Source organism: Cervus elaphus, chromosome 9, assembly GCF_910594005.1.
Source record: "Cervus elaphus chromosome 9, mCerEla1.1, whole genome shotgun sequence".
NCBI lineage: Eukaryota > Metazoa > Chordata > Mammalia > Artiodactyla > Cervidae > Cervus > Cervus elaphus.
This window is the reverse complement of record NC_057823.1, coordinates 10,965,699-10,981,883: the sequence shown is the minus strand read 5'-3', so window position 1 is coordinate 10,981,883 and position 16,185 is coordinate 10,965,699. Positions and strand designations below refer to the sequence as shown.

General features: G+C 43.8%; 1 protein-coding gene across 1 annotated transcript; it reads right to left on the bottom strand.

Annotated features, from left to right (window-relative positions):
• Nucleotides 1-3,494: 3,494 nt before the first annotated feature.
• LOC122700918 (olfactory receptor 10H1-like) lies at nucleotides 3,495-4,409 on the bottom strand. Its single transcript, XM_043913947.1, has one exon. The coding sequence runs from the start codon at nucleotides 4,347-4,349 to the stop codon at nucleotides 3,495-3,497; it is 855 nt and encodes a 284-aa protein (XP_043769882.1). The 5' UTR covers nucleotides 4,350-4,409.
• Between the last annotated feature and the right edge of the window lie 11,776 nt (nucleotides 4,410-16,185).

The window sequence follows — 16,185 nt, the reverse complement described above, 5'->3', positions numbered from 1 at the left end:
AGTTATTTTAAAATAAATGCATACCTCAAATACCCACTGGCTATGTGTTTCACATATGGTAATATTCGTGTTTCAGTGCTGTTCTCTCAAATCATCCACCCTCTCCTCCCACTTGTCCACAAGTCTGTTCTTTATGCCTGTGCATCCTTTGCTGCCCTGAACAAACTGTTGTACCATCTTTCTAGACTCCATATATATGTGTTAATATATGATGTTTGTCTTTCTCTTTCTAACTTACTTCACTCTGTATAAAAGGCTCTAGGTTCATCCACCTCATTAGGACTGACCCAAATCCACTCTTTTTATAGCAAAGAAATATTCCATTGTGTATATGCACCACAACTTCCTTATTCTTTGGATGGGGAGGGAAGTGGGAGTCCCTGGGGTTCAGGAGGGAAGGGATACATGTATGCCTATGGCCAATTCATGTTGATGTATGGCAAAAGCCATCACAATATTGTAAAATAATTTTCATCCAATAAAACAAATAAATTAAAACAAAAAAGCATAAATTCATATTTGGAAACAATTTAAATACATCAAAGAAGCTCTTTAAAAATTGAGACGTATTATGTAACAGTCTAAATGGGAAAAGAGCTTCAGAAAGAATAGGTACGTGTGTATGTATATTTACATGTGTATGTATAACTATCACTTTGCTGCACCCCAGAAACTAATACAAGACTGCTAATAAACTACGCTGCAAAAGAAATTGAGATACAACTGACGTATTACATTGTGTAAGTTTAAGGTACACAGTGCGATGATTTGATCTATTTATGTATTACAATATGGTTACCACTTCTTAGGGAAATTAAATGAATAGTCTTGTTTAGGCTTCAGAGACAAAGCAGAGTAGGCCTCTGACCTTGCATCTAACCTGCCTGGACACTGCCCTGACTAGGAGTGATGGTGGTGATGATGACGACGAGCCTGCTATGAGTGCAAGACTTGCAGCACCTGAGATAAGATGAGGGAGAAATCTTCAGGTTGTTGAGCCCTTGGAGGGGGCCTGGCCAACCAAGCCCCAGACTTGGCAACATTCCAAGTTTTACACAACAAACCAAACAACATTAACATGAAACTAGAGCCTCAATTTGGTCACAGATTGATGGTGATATCAGTTTTCGACCATCCTGGGATTATAAGCAGGAAACCACCCACCACCACCACCACCACCACAACTGCAAACTTGGAAATCTCACCCAAGGAGCGACATACTGCCTGGGACCCTTTCCCAATTGAGAGTCCAGATGTGCTGTGATACAGGACTTCCCAGCGCTGTTTAAGTCTGGATGTTGGTCAGAACCCAATTTGGTGATTCTCTGCTCTTTCTATGTCTCTTTTTGAAAGTAAGCAAGATAACTCTCTAAGAAATATTTGTGTTATTTATTTGTATATAAGAGTGGCTCATTTTGTTAACAAATCCTTTGAACCTGAGACGAAAATGAAACCTTTCGGAAAAACACCACTGTAGTGTTTGCTATTAACACCTCTATTGTATCACATAATTATCTCTTTTTGTGTGTGTGTGCATGTGGTGGGAATCGTGTCTTAACAACTGTGAAGTTTATGATAGTATTACTGCCTATAATCACTATGCTGCGATAAACACTATCTTGTTCATTTACTGGTCATGTTACCGATCCAGGTTCTTGGACTCAGTTGAATTGAAATTCTCTCAGTCATGTCTGACCCTTTTGTGACCCCATGGAATTCTCCAGGCCAGAATACTGGAGTGGGTAGCCTTTCCCTTCTTCAGGGGATCTTCCCAACCCAGGGATCGAACCCAGGTCTCCTGCATTGCAGGCGGATTCTTTACCAGCTGAGCCACAAGGGAAGCCCAAGAACACTGGAGTGGGTCATTAGAAACTGAGAAGAGGTCAGACAAAAGATTCAAGCAAGGCTTTACTGGGACTCGTGCTGCAGCATTACTCAGTCACAAAAAGGAACGAAACTGGGTCATTGTAAAGACTTGATTGGAGTGACAGTCTATCATACAGAGTGAAGTAAGTCAGAAAGAAAAACATTGCATATTAATGCATATATGTAGAATCTAGAAAAATGGTACAGATGAACCTATTTGCAGGGCAGGAATAGAGATGCCAATGTAGAGAATGAATGAGTGGACATAGAGGTGGGAAGGATGTTGTTGTTCAGTCACTAAAACTCTTTGTGACCCTATGGACTGCAGCACACCAGGCTCCTCTGTCTTCCACTGTCTCCTGAAGTTTTCTCAAATTGATGTCCATTGAATCAGTGATGCTACCTAACCAGCTCATCCTCTGCTACCCCCTTCTCCTTTTGCCTTCAACATTTCCCAGCATCTGGGTATCTTCCAGTGAGTCAGCTCTTCTCATCAGGTGGCAAAAAGTATTGGAGCTTCAAGCTTCAGCATTATTCCTTCCAATGAATATTCAGGATTGACTTCTTTTAGGATTGACTGGTTTGATCTCCTTGCTGTCCAAGGGACTCTCAAGAGTCACCTTAAATCCCCCTTAGTGCAAATGGGGATATTTAAACTGATGTGACCATGAGAAATACCTTCATTTTGGGCTCTTCACTCACTATTGTGATTCAACAAAGAGTTCCTCCTGGTGGCTGTGCCACTTCACACTCTTCCCATGGCAGGCAATTTCTCACAATGGGACTTTTTCCCTTGAACTAATTATACAGACTTCTCTGTTTCTCTGCAGCTGTTTGAGATTCACACTTGAAACACGGAGATTTCCTTCAGATTTTCTGAATCTGCACATTGGTGGTGGGTTGATGTTCAGTCATCATGTCCAACTCTTTGCAGCCCTCCATCAACTATAGCCTGCCAGGCTCCTCTGTCCATGAGATTTTCTAGGCAAGAATACTGGAGTGGTTGCCATTTCCTCCTCCAGGGGATCTTCCCCACTTAGAGATCCATTGAACTTGAGCATCCTGTGTCTCCTGCATTGCGGGCAGATTCTTTATCACCAGTGCCACCTGCATATTATCATTGCTAACTGCAACTGCACAGATCAGCAATGCTGAAATTTAGAGTGCTTCGCTCTCCTCTGCTGTAATCTGGTTTAGTCTGCCGTAGTCTCAAAACACTTGTGATGTAGCTACCTGTTGCTGCCTACAAGAAGGTGGAGACCTGATATCTTCCATCTCTCTTGGCGCTGTGGGTTTATGGTGATAGGAGTAATTACACCACCCTGATTTCTCACAGGAGAACAAATTCCAAGTTTAACGGTACCTGACAAAGTGCTCTGCAACAGATAGAAGATCAATGAATATGACTTTTTGTGTATTATCATCTCATACATCTTTCCACCCTGCATATATGCATGACACTGTTTAACCATTTTTGCAAACACATAGATGTAGCCTACAAATGTCCCTGTAAACCATAAAGCATCAGACAAACACAGGTTATTACATGCTTACAGGTGCCATCTCTGATGGTAGCATCTGGTAACCCAGTTTAGTCAGTTCCAAGGAATTCCTCCCACCTTTTTTGGCTAGAGCTTGCTGAGGAAGGCCTTCTTCACGGCTTCCTTCAGCTCCCTGTTCCTGAGGCTGAAGATGATGGGGCTCAGGAAGGGAGTGAGGACCGTGTAGGTGATGCCCATCAGCGTGTCTCCTTCCAGAGACTGGGGCCCCTTGGGCTTGAGGTAGATGACAGAGGCAAAGCCGTAGTGCACGACCACCACGGTGAGGTGGGACGCGCACGTGGAGAAGGCTTTGTGCCGGCCCTCGGCTGAAGGGATCCTCAAGATGGCGGCCACGATGAAGGCGTAAGACAAGAGGATGAGGACACCACAGCCCAGCAGGGCGGTGATACACACCAGGCCCACGCCCTTGGCCACAGTGGAGACGTTCCCACAGGCCAACTTCATGAGAGGTGGCACATGGCAGAAGAAATGGCGGATCACATTAGAGCCACAGAAGGTGAGTTGGAAAACGGCTGTTGTCACCACCAACCCCATGACTGAGCCTCCAGCCCAGGACCAGGCCACCAGACGGCCGCAGCCTCTGGGGCTCATGAGCACATTGTAGCGCAGGGGATGGCAGATGGCCACGTAGCAGTCGTAGCCCATGACCGTGAGCAGGAAGGAATGGGTGAAGCCGGGCGTGAAGGAGAAAAACATCTGGCTGGCACAGGCCATGAAGGAGATGGAGCGGTGGGTGGAGAGCAGGTCTGCCAGCACTCGTGGGATGATGGCGAAGGTGTATAGGATCTCTGAGATGGAGAGGGCACACAGGAAGAGGTACATGGGGGTGTGGAGGCTGTGCTCCTTCCAGACGGTGGCCATGATGAGCAGGTTCCCCAGCAGCGTGAACAGGTACATCAGCAGGAAGAGCAGGAAGAACATCAGCTGAAGGTGGGGGAAGGCGGAGAAGCCGATGAGGATGAATTCAGTCACTGCTGAGAAGTGCCTGAAGTATGGTGTGATGTGGAGAGGTCAGCTACTGGATAGGGGGAGGTTGTCAGCTTCCATCACTCCTGGCTCTGCCCCAGGGGCTGCTCCTGATAAATGACAGATGACATTGGCTGAGTTCCTACTCTGTGCCTCCTATGATTTAATCTTCTCTTCAATGTAGTGGGGGCGGTGCTGTTTTGATCACTGTCTTGAGTATCTTGAGACTACCCACTGAGAAAATTGGAAAGGGTCTAAGAAACTTGTTTATGGTAACACTTTCAAAATGCCAGAACCCGTGACTGGCTGTCCCCAAAGTTGCTACCTTTCTATCCCTCTAGGTTGCCTCCAAAAATCAAAATGTTCATTCACCAGAGCTTCCTTCCTCTGTTGCTCTGTCCTTCTGCTCCCTTCTGATAAATCCTGTTCTTCCCAGAGCGTCAGACATCATGAGATTCCTATCGCATGGCTACAACACTTGGGACCAGTGTGCATCTTTAGCTTAGTATGCATCAGTCGGATTCTTCCTCTGGAGTTATCCATGCAAGACACCTGAGGCAAGACACTGTGTAGAAATAATGTTGTGGTTGTTTTCCTAATTCCATGAGAACCATCTATGTGTTCTGAGGCAATGCAACATAGTCATCTGACAAACAGATGAGTGAGTCAGCTGATAGACTTCAAATCCCTGCTCTGCCCACACTGTGTGAAACTGAGCAATTTCTTTATCTCTTTGCACCTCCATTCCCCTCCACCTGCCTCAAAGAGCTATTATGAGAACTAAATGAATTGTTCTTGAACTGTGATCAGGAAAACAATAGGAGCTATCTATGATAAGTGAAAAAATGTACCTGGTCTGTGCTCAGTAACTTCAGTTTAATGAGCTTTCAATGTCTCTTTATAAATAACTTGCCTATTTTTATGCAATCTTTTAAAATTAGGCAATGTCAAGTTTAAAAGGCAGTAAACCACTAATCTACTTTTTGTGTCTATAGATTTGCCTGCTCTAGGCAAGTCATCTAAATGCAATCATACATTATGTGGACTTTGGGATCTGGTGTCTTTTACTCACCATGTTGTTAAAGTTCATCCATGTTGCAGCATGTATGAAAACTTCATTCTTTTTTATGGCCAAATAATATCCCTTTATGGATAAACATGGAGAAGGGCATGGCAGCCCACTCCAGTATTCTTGCATGGATAATCCCATGGACAGAGGAACCTGGTGGTCTACAGTTCATGGGGTCCCAAAGAGTCGGACACAACTGGAGTGACTTAGCACACACGCACAAAGGGATAAACAAGATTTTTATCTGCCCATCTGAACATTTAGATTGTTTTCATTTTTGCACTCTTGTAAATAGTGTTGCTGTGAACCTTTATGTAGGAGTTTAAAACATATCAGTGGTTGCCAGGGCTGCGGGCAGGGGAGAATGGAGAGTGACTGCTAATGGATATGGCGTTTCCTTTGTGGGTTCTGAGAAGATTCTGAAACTAGTTACAGGAGGTGGTTGCACAATACTGTGAATGTACTAAATGCCCCTGCATTGTATGCTATAAAATGGAGAAATGGTAAGTTTTATGTTATGTGTATTTTACCAAAATGAAAAAAAAAAAAAAAAACAGGAAAATGTAATGAACGCTCTATTCAGTGGGCTCATGTCCTAGATGAAGCAAGCCCTGATGGTCTGAGAGCAAACCAAAATGGGGAAACCACACACTTGGGTAAATGGAGGCTGCATTCCCCCAAACATCACCGGTTTCCAGGGTTTCTCAGCCTCCCTTCCTTGGAGTCCTTTGCATCTTTTCCTCAATTTTGTGTCAGCACCTGCTGTATGCCCCCAGGATGGTAGCCGTAACAGTCCCACTCAGTCCTGATACTCTGAGATCGCAGAGTGGGTGGGTCAAGGTCAATGACTTGGAAACAAGAGGCTCCAAGAACACATTGAATGGACGAGACTGGGATCACGTGGGCTGTGCTCTCAGCTTCCTGAAGTTCTCCAACAGCTGGTGCAAGTTTTCTCAATATTTGGTGCCAGATCATCCGTTGCCTTGCGGGGCTCTCCTGTGCACTGTAAGGTGCTTAGCAGCATCCCTGACCTCCACCAGCTGGATGCCAGTAGCCCCGCTCAGGAGCGACAACCAAAATTATCTCCAGACATTGCCAATGTCCCCATGGGGACGGGGACAAAGCCATCCCAAGTTGAGAACCAATGATCTAGAGAGCACAGTTGTAGTTCCTTAACCACTCTTGCTGCCAAATTGAGGTCCTTCTCTTCTCCAACTGACCAACATCTGTTCATTTTTAAGACTCAGCTGAAGTGTCACCTTCTCTGCGTAGTTTTCCTGGACATCTCTTTCCAAAACAGACCTAGTCATTCATTCCTGGGTGCTTCTGAAACAACTCCTGAGTGAGTCTTAAAATCCTTGCTTCTAACTTTTTCATGGCCATCATTATAATGTGTCATCTTAGAGATTTAAGTGTCTCTGGCACTGGATTTTGAGTTATTGCTGAGAATAGCTACTTTTTACAGGATGTTGGCACCTGTGCTCATTAAATGGTTTCTTATTAAACCATTATCCTAATATTTTGAGGCACTTGCTTTGATCCCTATTTTACAGAAGTGGTTCAGTTGGTAAAGAATCTGCCTGCAGTGCAGGAGACCCAGGTTCAATCCCTGGGTCGGGAAGATCCCCTGGAGAAGGAAATGACAACCCACTCCAGTATTCTTGCCTGGAGAATTCCATGGACAAAGGAGCCTGGCACGTTATAGTCCATGGGATTGCAAAAAGTCGGACACGACTGTGTGATTAACTTTCACTTTACAGAAGTGGCAGCTATATCCACAGAGGATACACAGCTTTGCCAAGGGACCATGACTCCTGAGTAGGGGAGCCTGGCTCTGAACCAACATCTGAATGACCCCAAAGCCTATCTTCTGCTTACTTCTCTGTTATACTTATCACTTACTGGTGGCTGCTAATGAATCTTAGAGCTACTCCCCAGGACTGGGGAGTTTTTAGCTTCACTAGACCAGACCATCCACAGACTCCCTCTGTTTATTAATTAAGATGCACAGTCAAGAAGGTAGAAAGAGAGGAACTATAAGAAGAGAAGAGCTCACCACATCCTGGGGAGGTGGCCCAAGACTTAATACACACATTCTGGGATGACAGGGATACAGAACACAGCTAAGATTGGTTTCTGTTCATTCTGGAAAACTGTGGAGACAGTAAAGAGATTGGTGGTTGTCAGGGACTCAGGAGGGGAGAGTAAGGGATGAAACTCCAATTCCATTAGGTGGAACTCCATTTTTTTTAAGTTGATGAAACAATTCTGTATGATATTACGGTGAATATATGACATTTCCCCTTTGTCAAAACCCATAAGTAGAACAGCACCAAGAGTGAACCCTAAGGTAAACTGTGGGCTTTAGTTAATAAAAATGTGTCACGTGCACCCCAATGTTTATCACAGCACTATTTATAATAGCCAGGACATGGAAGCAATCTAGATGCCCATCAGCAGATGAATGGATAAGGAAGCTGTGGTACATACACACCATGGAATATTACTCAGCCATTAAAAAGAATTCATTTGAATCAGTTCTAATGAGATGGATGAAACTGGAGCCCATTATACAGAGTGAAGTAAGCCAGAAAGATAAAGACCAATATAGTATACTAACGCATATATATGGAATTTAGAAAGATGGTAATGATAACCCTATATGCAAAACAGAAAAAGAGACACAGATGTACAGAACAGACTTTTGGACTCTGTGGGAGAAGGCGAGAGTGGGATGTTTTGAAAGAACAGCATTGAAACATGTATATTATCCATGGTGAAACAGATCACCAGCCCAGGCTGGATGCATGAGACAAGTGCTTGGGCCTGGTGCACTGGGAAGACCCAGAGGAATCAGGTGGAGAGGGAGGTGGGAGGGGGGATCGGGATGGGGAATACATGTAAATCCATGGCTGATTCATGTCAATGTATGACAAAACCCACTACAATATTGTAAAGTAATTAGCCTCCAACTAATAAAAATAAATGAAAAAAATAAAATAAATAAAAATGTGTCAATATTGGTTCAGTAACTGCAACACAGTTACTTACTAAAGCAGGATGTTAATAATAGGGGAAGCTGTGTGCAGGAAGAGAAAGGGTATGTGGAAATCCTCTGCACTATCTGCTCAATTTTCTGTAAACCTAAAACTGCTCCAAGAAGTAAAGTCCCTTAATTTTTTAAAACAAAACAAAAAGCCTTAGAACCCTGAAGGGTGTGAGTTCATGATGGCAGCGAGGTGGACTGATATCTCTTGGCATTGATCCACCAGGAGAACACTTAGGGGCTCCTCTGCAATTAAACTGAACAGCCCCAGAGAAGGAGTGTGACCGAGCTCTCTGACACTTAGAGGAACTCACAGAGGGGCTAGTCCTCTCCCAGAACTCAGAGGTCAAACCCACGTGTGGACAGACCCTGTCCACATATACCACTGCAGCAGGATTTTCCAACTTCAGCATCAGGGACATTAGGGACTGATCATTTTCTATGGTTGGGGGCTGCCCTGGGCATTAGAAGATGAACAGCATCCCTGTCACTCTCTAGATGCCAGTAGCATCTCCAACTGTGACAATCAGAGGGATCTCAAGTATTACACAGTGTCCCCTGGGGAGGAGAGTAGTATGGGTAGTAGTATGGGTAGTCTCCGACTTGCCTTGCCTGTCTGCCCCCATCATGGCTCTCTCTTATCATGAAGCTGTTTGTGTTCCCCTCTCTGCATCCCCTCGCTCCCCTCTTAGCCACCTGCCACCTCCCTTTATCCTCCCTATTTTCATCCTTGACTCCTTACCATCACAGCACCTGTCCACCCTGGTGCCTCCCTAATACATTACAATCACACGGAGTGACTGGATCCTAAATCAGTTTGTCTCTTTTCTCTGCCTCCCTGCAATCAGTTCACCATTGGTTTTTGGCTAGAATAGAGAAGGGAGAGCAGGTAAAAGTCAGACGAGTGTTCTGGGTAGAGTGGTATATCTTTTATCATGGCACCTCTGTTTCCTCACCTGCAAAGCAATCATGACATTACTTTGAAGCCAAGAAGTGGAGCCCTGGCTTCACTTTCCACCCATTAGATTTAAATTACACGAAGGGTTTTGTAAGCAGTGTGCCTTCTCTGAGTCTGTGATTGCTGGTTCCCTAGGTCTCTCCTGGTCAAGTGGGAGGGAGAGAAGATGACTCACCTGGGACTCCAGGCTCTGCACCTGCTTCTTCACCTGGAGGCTCTGGTTTGCTCTTCTCCTGTAGGAAAAGGCTGTGTGAGTGAGGGGTGCAAGGCAAGGAAGCTGCCACCCTGAGCAGTCAGGTGGGGGGCTTACTGAGCCTCACCTCCATTATTTATGCTACCTCTGCCCCCTGTCTGATGCCATCTCCCTCTGTGGTCCCACTGTCCCTGCATCTGCCCTCTGGTACAGGGATGCTGGGACCCCTGGGGACCCTGGGAGTCATCAGTCAACCTCAGAGGATTGTCCTCACCTTCCCTCCCTCCCTGCCTGTCAAGAGTGAGTCAATTACCTTAGCTTCTCAGCAGCTTGAGCAGAGGCTGGGATTTGGAGCCCTGGCTCCTGACTTTGGCAGGAGAGCAGCTCTGACAGTACCCAGTGGGGCTGAGGAACCTGCCTTGTGTGCCTCACTACCCTATTTCTTCTCCATTCATATCATTTGCCCAATTCAGTGTCCTTTAAAATATTTTTAAATCAATAAACAAATATGTTTCTTCTTATTATGATTGAGATGCTACAAATAAGGTAAGAAGTCATGCAATGGCCAGCCACACAGTCACAACGATGAATGTGATGGGCATCTTTGCAGAACTTCATATGCATGAGACATGAGAACAAACACAAACCCATAAAATAAGAGTACTATCATGATTTTATTTTTTTAAGCTCTTTTGGCTTTGTTTTATGTTCAAGGTGAAATTCACATAACTTAAAATTAACTGCTTTAAAGAGAACAATTTGGTAGCATGTAGTGCATGCATAGTGTTATTTAACCAACATCTCTATCTAGTTCTAGAATATTTTCATCACCCCCCAAATGGAAGACCTCATCCCATTGGCAGTCCTCCTCTCCCCAGCCCCCAGCAACCACTTATCTGCTGTTTGTCCCTATGGATCTGCCTGATCTGAACATCTCATATAAACAGCATCATACAATATAGGGGTCTGGCTTTTTCACTCAGCATAATACTTTTGAGACTCATCTGTCATGTAGCATGCATCAGTGCTTCGTTCCTGTTAATAACAGAGTAGTGGATTTCCTTGGTGGCCCAGTGTTTAAGAATTCACCTTGCAAAGCAGGGGACATGAGTTTGATCTGAGAAGATTCATGTGCCGAGAGACAGCAAAGCCTGTGTGTCACAACTACTAAGCCTGCATTCTGGAGCCTGTGAGCTGCAACTAAAGCCCACGTGCCCTAGAGCCCAAGCTCTACAACAAGAGAAGCCACAGCAATGAGAAGCCCATCCACTGCAACTGGAGAGTAGCCCCTACTCTCCACAGCTAGAGAAAGACCACATACAGCAATGAAGACCCAGTACAACCAAGAATAAATAAAACAAAAACAACATCTTACACCACTGTGTAGTTCTAGGAAAATTTATGGTAAAGTCAGTGGAGAATGCTGGAGCCAAAGTCCTCAGAAATCCACTGAGTTCAGACTTTGGCCTCAATGCAATGGTGATTTCAGGAGGTAAATCATTTACTTTCTCCACAGTTGTAGACCTAAGAAGTGCATTCTCAGGGCATATCACATATATTCACATAAGCAAGACCAAATCAATACTTTGAAAACTCCTTCGCCAGTTTGGTCTCATCAGTCTGACTACATGGTGATCTCAGGTTGGAGAATGAAAGCACCATTTTTCCTTTTTATTATTTACTTGGAAATGTGGCTGATTCTCCTTATTCATGGTGTGTGTGTGCATGCTAAGTCACTTCAGTTGTGTCCAACTCTTTGCAACCTTATGAACTCTAACCCTTCAGGCTCCTCTGTCCATGGGATTCTCCAGGCAAGAATAATGGAGAGGGTTGCCATGCGTTCTTCCAGGGGATCTTCCTGACCCAGGGATTGAACCCATGTCTCTTACGTCTCCTGCATTGGCAGATGGATTCTTTACACAGTAGGTATGTTCTATAAAATGACCACAAATCCTGAGTAGATGAATACTTAGCCAAGGCTCTCAGGGAAAAAACAGAATTGGGTTCCAGTGAGCCTCTGATTACATTTTTGCCAACGGATCAACACATAACTTACATCATGTGTGTTTCTGTTTAAAAGTACCTTATTTAATGAACTTGTTTACAAAACAAAAACAGACTCACAGGCTTAGAGAGTGAACTTATGGCTGCCAGGGGGAAGGATGGGGAGAAGGGAGTTTGGGGTCGACATGTGCACACTGCTATATTTAAAATGTATAACCAGCAAGATCCTACTGTATAGCATGGGGAACTCTGCTCAATGTTTTGTGGCAGTTATGTGGATGGGAGGAGAGAGTTTGGAGGAGAATGGATACATACACATGTATGTCTGAGTCACTTCACTGTCCTCCTGAAACTGTCACAACATTGTTGATTGGCTATGCGTGCTAAGCTACTTTGGTCATGTCTAACTCTGCAACTCTATGGACTGTAGCCTGCCAGGCTCCTCTCTTGTGTATTCTGAATTGGCAAGTGGGTTCTTTACCACTAGCACCAACCAGGAAGCCTACAGTTGGGTAAAATCATCTAACACAAAACCTATTTTATAATAAAGTGTTGAATATTTCATGTAATTTATTAAATACTGTACTCAAAATGAGAAATAGAATGGCTCTATGGGTACAGAATGGGTGTACATGTTATCAGTTGGTTACACAAATTCACAAATACTGAATCAGTGAATATTTTGAGGATCTACTATTATCATAGATTCACAGGATGTTACAAAGATGTGAGGCCCAGTGTGCCTTTCTTTTAACTTCCCCTAAAACTTACATCTTACAAAGCGATAGTCAACTGACATTGGTATTGAATACCATGCATGCAATTATATATCATATGGTGAGTAGATTCATGGGTACACCATTTTACTTTTTCTTATTTTAGCTCTTAAGTTTTTAGTTTTTTTTTTTTCATTTATTTTTATTAGTTGGAGGCTAATTACAATATTGTAGTGGTTATTTTAAAACAGTTTTAAGGTGTGCAATGTGATGATTTAACATACATTATGAAATGACAACCTCAACCAAGATAATTAAAACATCACAGCATTCACCTCACATAGTTAGCTTTCTTATGGCAAGAACCCTTAAGACATAGTCTTTTAGCAAACTTCAAGTATATAATACACCACTGTAATATATTGCATGAATATAATATGCTAAAGTTAATCCATTGACTGTAGACACACTGTTGGGCACTTACTCTTCTTATAACTGAAAGTTTATAGCCTTTGACTAACAGCACTATTCAACACACACACAGAATCATTCTAAGAATAGAACAACTGATGTATTGAGTAGTTCTTAAACCAGTCTCTCTTTCTATTGACTATTTCACATCCAGAGATAAAACTGCCCTCTATCTCCATCTCTTCCTCCTCCTTCCTTCCTTCTCTCCTAACCTGCACACAGCTGTTAGTCATCTTTAAAAAGGAATATCCTTCAATATCAAATCTCTCTTCAAGATGGTAGGGAGTCATAAAATGCAAACTACTCTTCTTTATTACAAGTAGCTTTTCCCATGAAACCAGATAGGTTAGAATCAAAATGGAAAGTTATATAAAGCATGAATACATTAGATGCTCCATATGCAGTGGTTATCATTATTGGAGGCCGGCACTCCATTATCTGGGCTTCCCTGATAGCTCAGTTGGTAAAGAACCCACCTGCAATGCAGGAGACCCTAGTCTAATCCCTGGGTCAGGAAGATCCGCTGGAGAAGGGATAGTCTACCCACTCCAGTATTCTTGGGCTTTCCTTGTGGTTCAGCTGGTAAAGAATCTGCCTGCAATGCTGGAGACCTGGGTTCGATCCCTGGGTTGGGAAGACCCCTGGAGAAGGGAAAGGCTATCCACTCCAGTATTCTTGCCTGGAGAATTCCTATACAGTCCATGGGGTCACAAAGACTTGGATATTACTGAATGACTTTCACTTTCACTCCATTATCTGACTGCCACATGCAGCCCAGTGGACAGTGAAGGGCACTCACTGGTCGAGCCCATCTGGTTTCAGTTCTTGGTTCTACTCCCTTCTTTGAGCCTCATTGTTGTTGGTGAAACAGAATAATTTGGGTCCTCATCAGATGATACAGCTCTAATGACAGAAAGTGAAGAGGAACTAAAGAGCCTCTTCATGAGGGTGAAAGAGAAGAGTGAAAAAGCTGGCTTGAAATTCAATATTAAAAAAACCAAGATCATGGCATCCAGTGCCATCACTTTATGGAAATAGAAGGGGGAAAAATGGAAGCAGTGGCAGATTTTATTTTCCTAGGCTGCAAAATCACTGCAGATGGTGATGGCAGCCATGAAATTAAAAGACACTTGCTCTTTGGAAGGAAAGCTATGACAAACCTAGACAACATATTAAAAAACAGAGACATCACTTTGCCAACAAGGGTCCATATAGTCAAAGTGACAGTTTTTCCAGTAGTCAAGTACAGATGTGAGAATTAGACCATAAAGAAGGCTGAGCACTGAAGAATTGATGCTTTCAAATTGTGGTGTTAGAGAAGACTCTTGAGAGTCCTTGGACTGCAAGAAGATCAAACCAGTCAATCCTAAAGGAATCAGCCCTGAATACTGGATGGATTGATGCTGAAGCTGAAGCTCTAATACTTTGACCACCTGATGCAAAGAGCCAACTCATTGGAAAATACCCTGATACTGGGAAAGATTGAAGGCAAAAGGAGAAGGGTGTTGCTGAAATGATTGGATAGCATCACCAACTCAATGGGCATAAATCTGAGCAAACTCTGGGAGATAGTGGAGGACAGAGGAGGCTGTTGTGCTGTAGTCCATGTGGTTGCTAAAAAGTCAGACACGACTTTACAACTGAATGACAATAACCATATGGATGTCTTTTATGGTGGGCTCCATGTTGAATTAGAGTCATGTGTGAGATTTATGGAGGCAAGGTGGTGTGCCAGTGATTCAAAAGGTTGAGTAGAGTCTCCCAGAATAATGATAGGGCAGCTCAGACTCCAGAGTAGAGCTGCTACTATGGCTGAAGACAGGCTCAGAACCTAGAATGAGTTTGCAGATATGCAGCCCAGTCTTCCAATAAGGCTTCATGAAGCTGGTGAGGTGAAATCTAAGGCCAGGAGCTCACTCAAACATTCACAGAGGCTAAATCTGGTTTATCTCTCAGCTCTGAACATGAGGAAAGGAAAGTGGAAGCTTAGGGACCCCATCTCCCTCAAGGCCCCTCCTCTTATTCCTTTAGCCCATACTCTGCACTCTCACACCTTTTTACTTTTATTTGGAGTTCTTCTTGGTGGCTTGATTTTTTCTTCATCCTCTTGGAGAGCCCCTATTGATGCCTTATGCTGCCAATAAAATACCCCTCCTTCATTATTTTTCAACGTCCCCTAGCACACCACCCTTAGAGTGATTTTATTCTCATGAGTCTGGTCCTCTGACAAAGTGAGAGTGTGTGAAAAGAAAAAATGGTACCTAATTCATCTCTGTGGCCCTGTGACTATTCCAGAGCCTGGTCCTCAAGATATGTTGAAGGCTAGATATATTTCTCTGGGAAGGAAGATGTGAGGCTGTCACGGCTAACGCCATGACAGGCAGCCTAGATTAGGAGTAGGCCTGGTTTCCCGGGGTAACATAATTATCAGGCCACCTGGAGCCAGCCAATCAACATGTACCTAGCAAGAAAAAGGGAACCTATCAGGGGAAAGCTGAAAGCCCACAAGGATTGGGCCAACAAAAATTGCCTTGCAACTGTGTAACCAATCCGCTTGCACCAACTACCTGATTGTACCCAATAAATACCCAAGACAACTGGGGCTCGGGGCCTTTTCGTTCTCACACCCTTGGTGAGGGCAGGAGGCCCTGGCTCGAGTCAGTAATAAATTCCCCTATTGCAAGTTGCACTGTCTCGAGGAATCTTCTTTCCCGATAGGGGATTCAGACTACGGGCAGAACAGAAGACAGAGTACAATGCCCTGTGATCATACTCCTAGAACCCCTTCTGTGAGTACTTCCTATGTGTCAAGCATTGTTCACACATTAACTCCTTGAATCATCACAACAAACTATGAGGTGCAGTTCTATTTTTACCACTGTGTTCCACCAAAGGAAACTGAGGTTAGGTAAATGCAATAATGTGCAAGGTCACACAGCTGGAGCTAGTCTAAAATGCATGTGTGTGTGTCTACGGCCAGGGCACTCAACTCTTATTGGAGGTTGTCATAAGTTATCACATCTCCCCAAAGAGTTTTAGTGCCCTGGACTTGACAGACTAAGGACCAAATATATCCTGTGTATTGTACATTCACAGGACTTTATGTCCTTACAAATTGGTCTTTCACCAAAGGGGAAATTGAAGTTCAGCAAAAACAAGTCACTTGTCCAACTTCACAAAGCTGGTTCCAGGATTTCGTTTCAGGCTGTTGCAGACAATTAAGGTGATTATACCACACACACACGGGAAGAAAGACAACCATGAGCTGGGCATTCAGAGGAGACACCATGACAGACTGCATAGATGATACAGCAGGATCTACACCTGACTACTT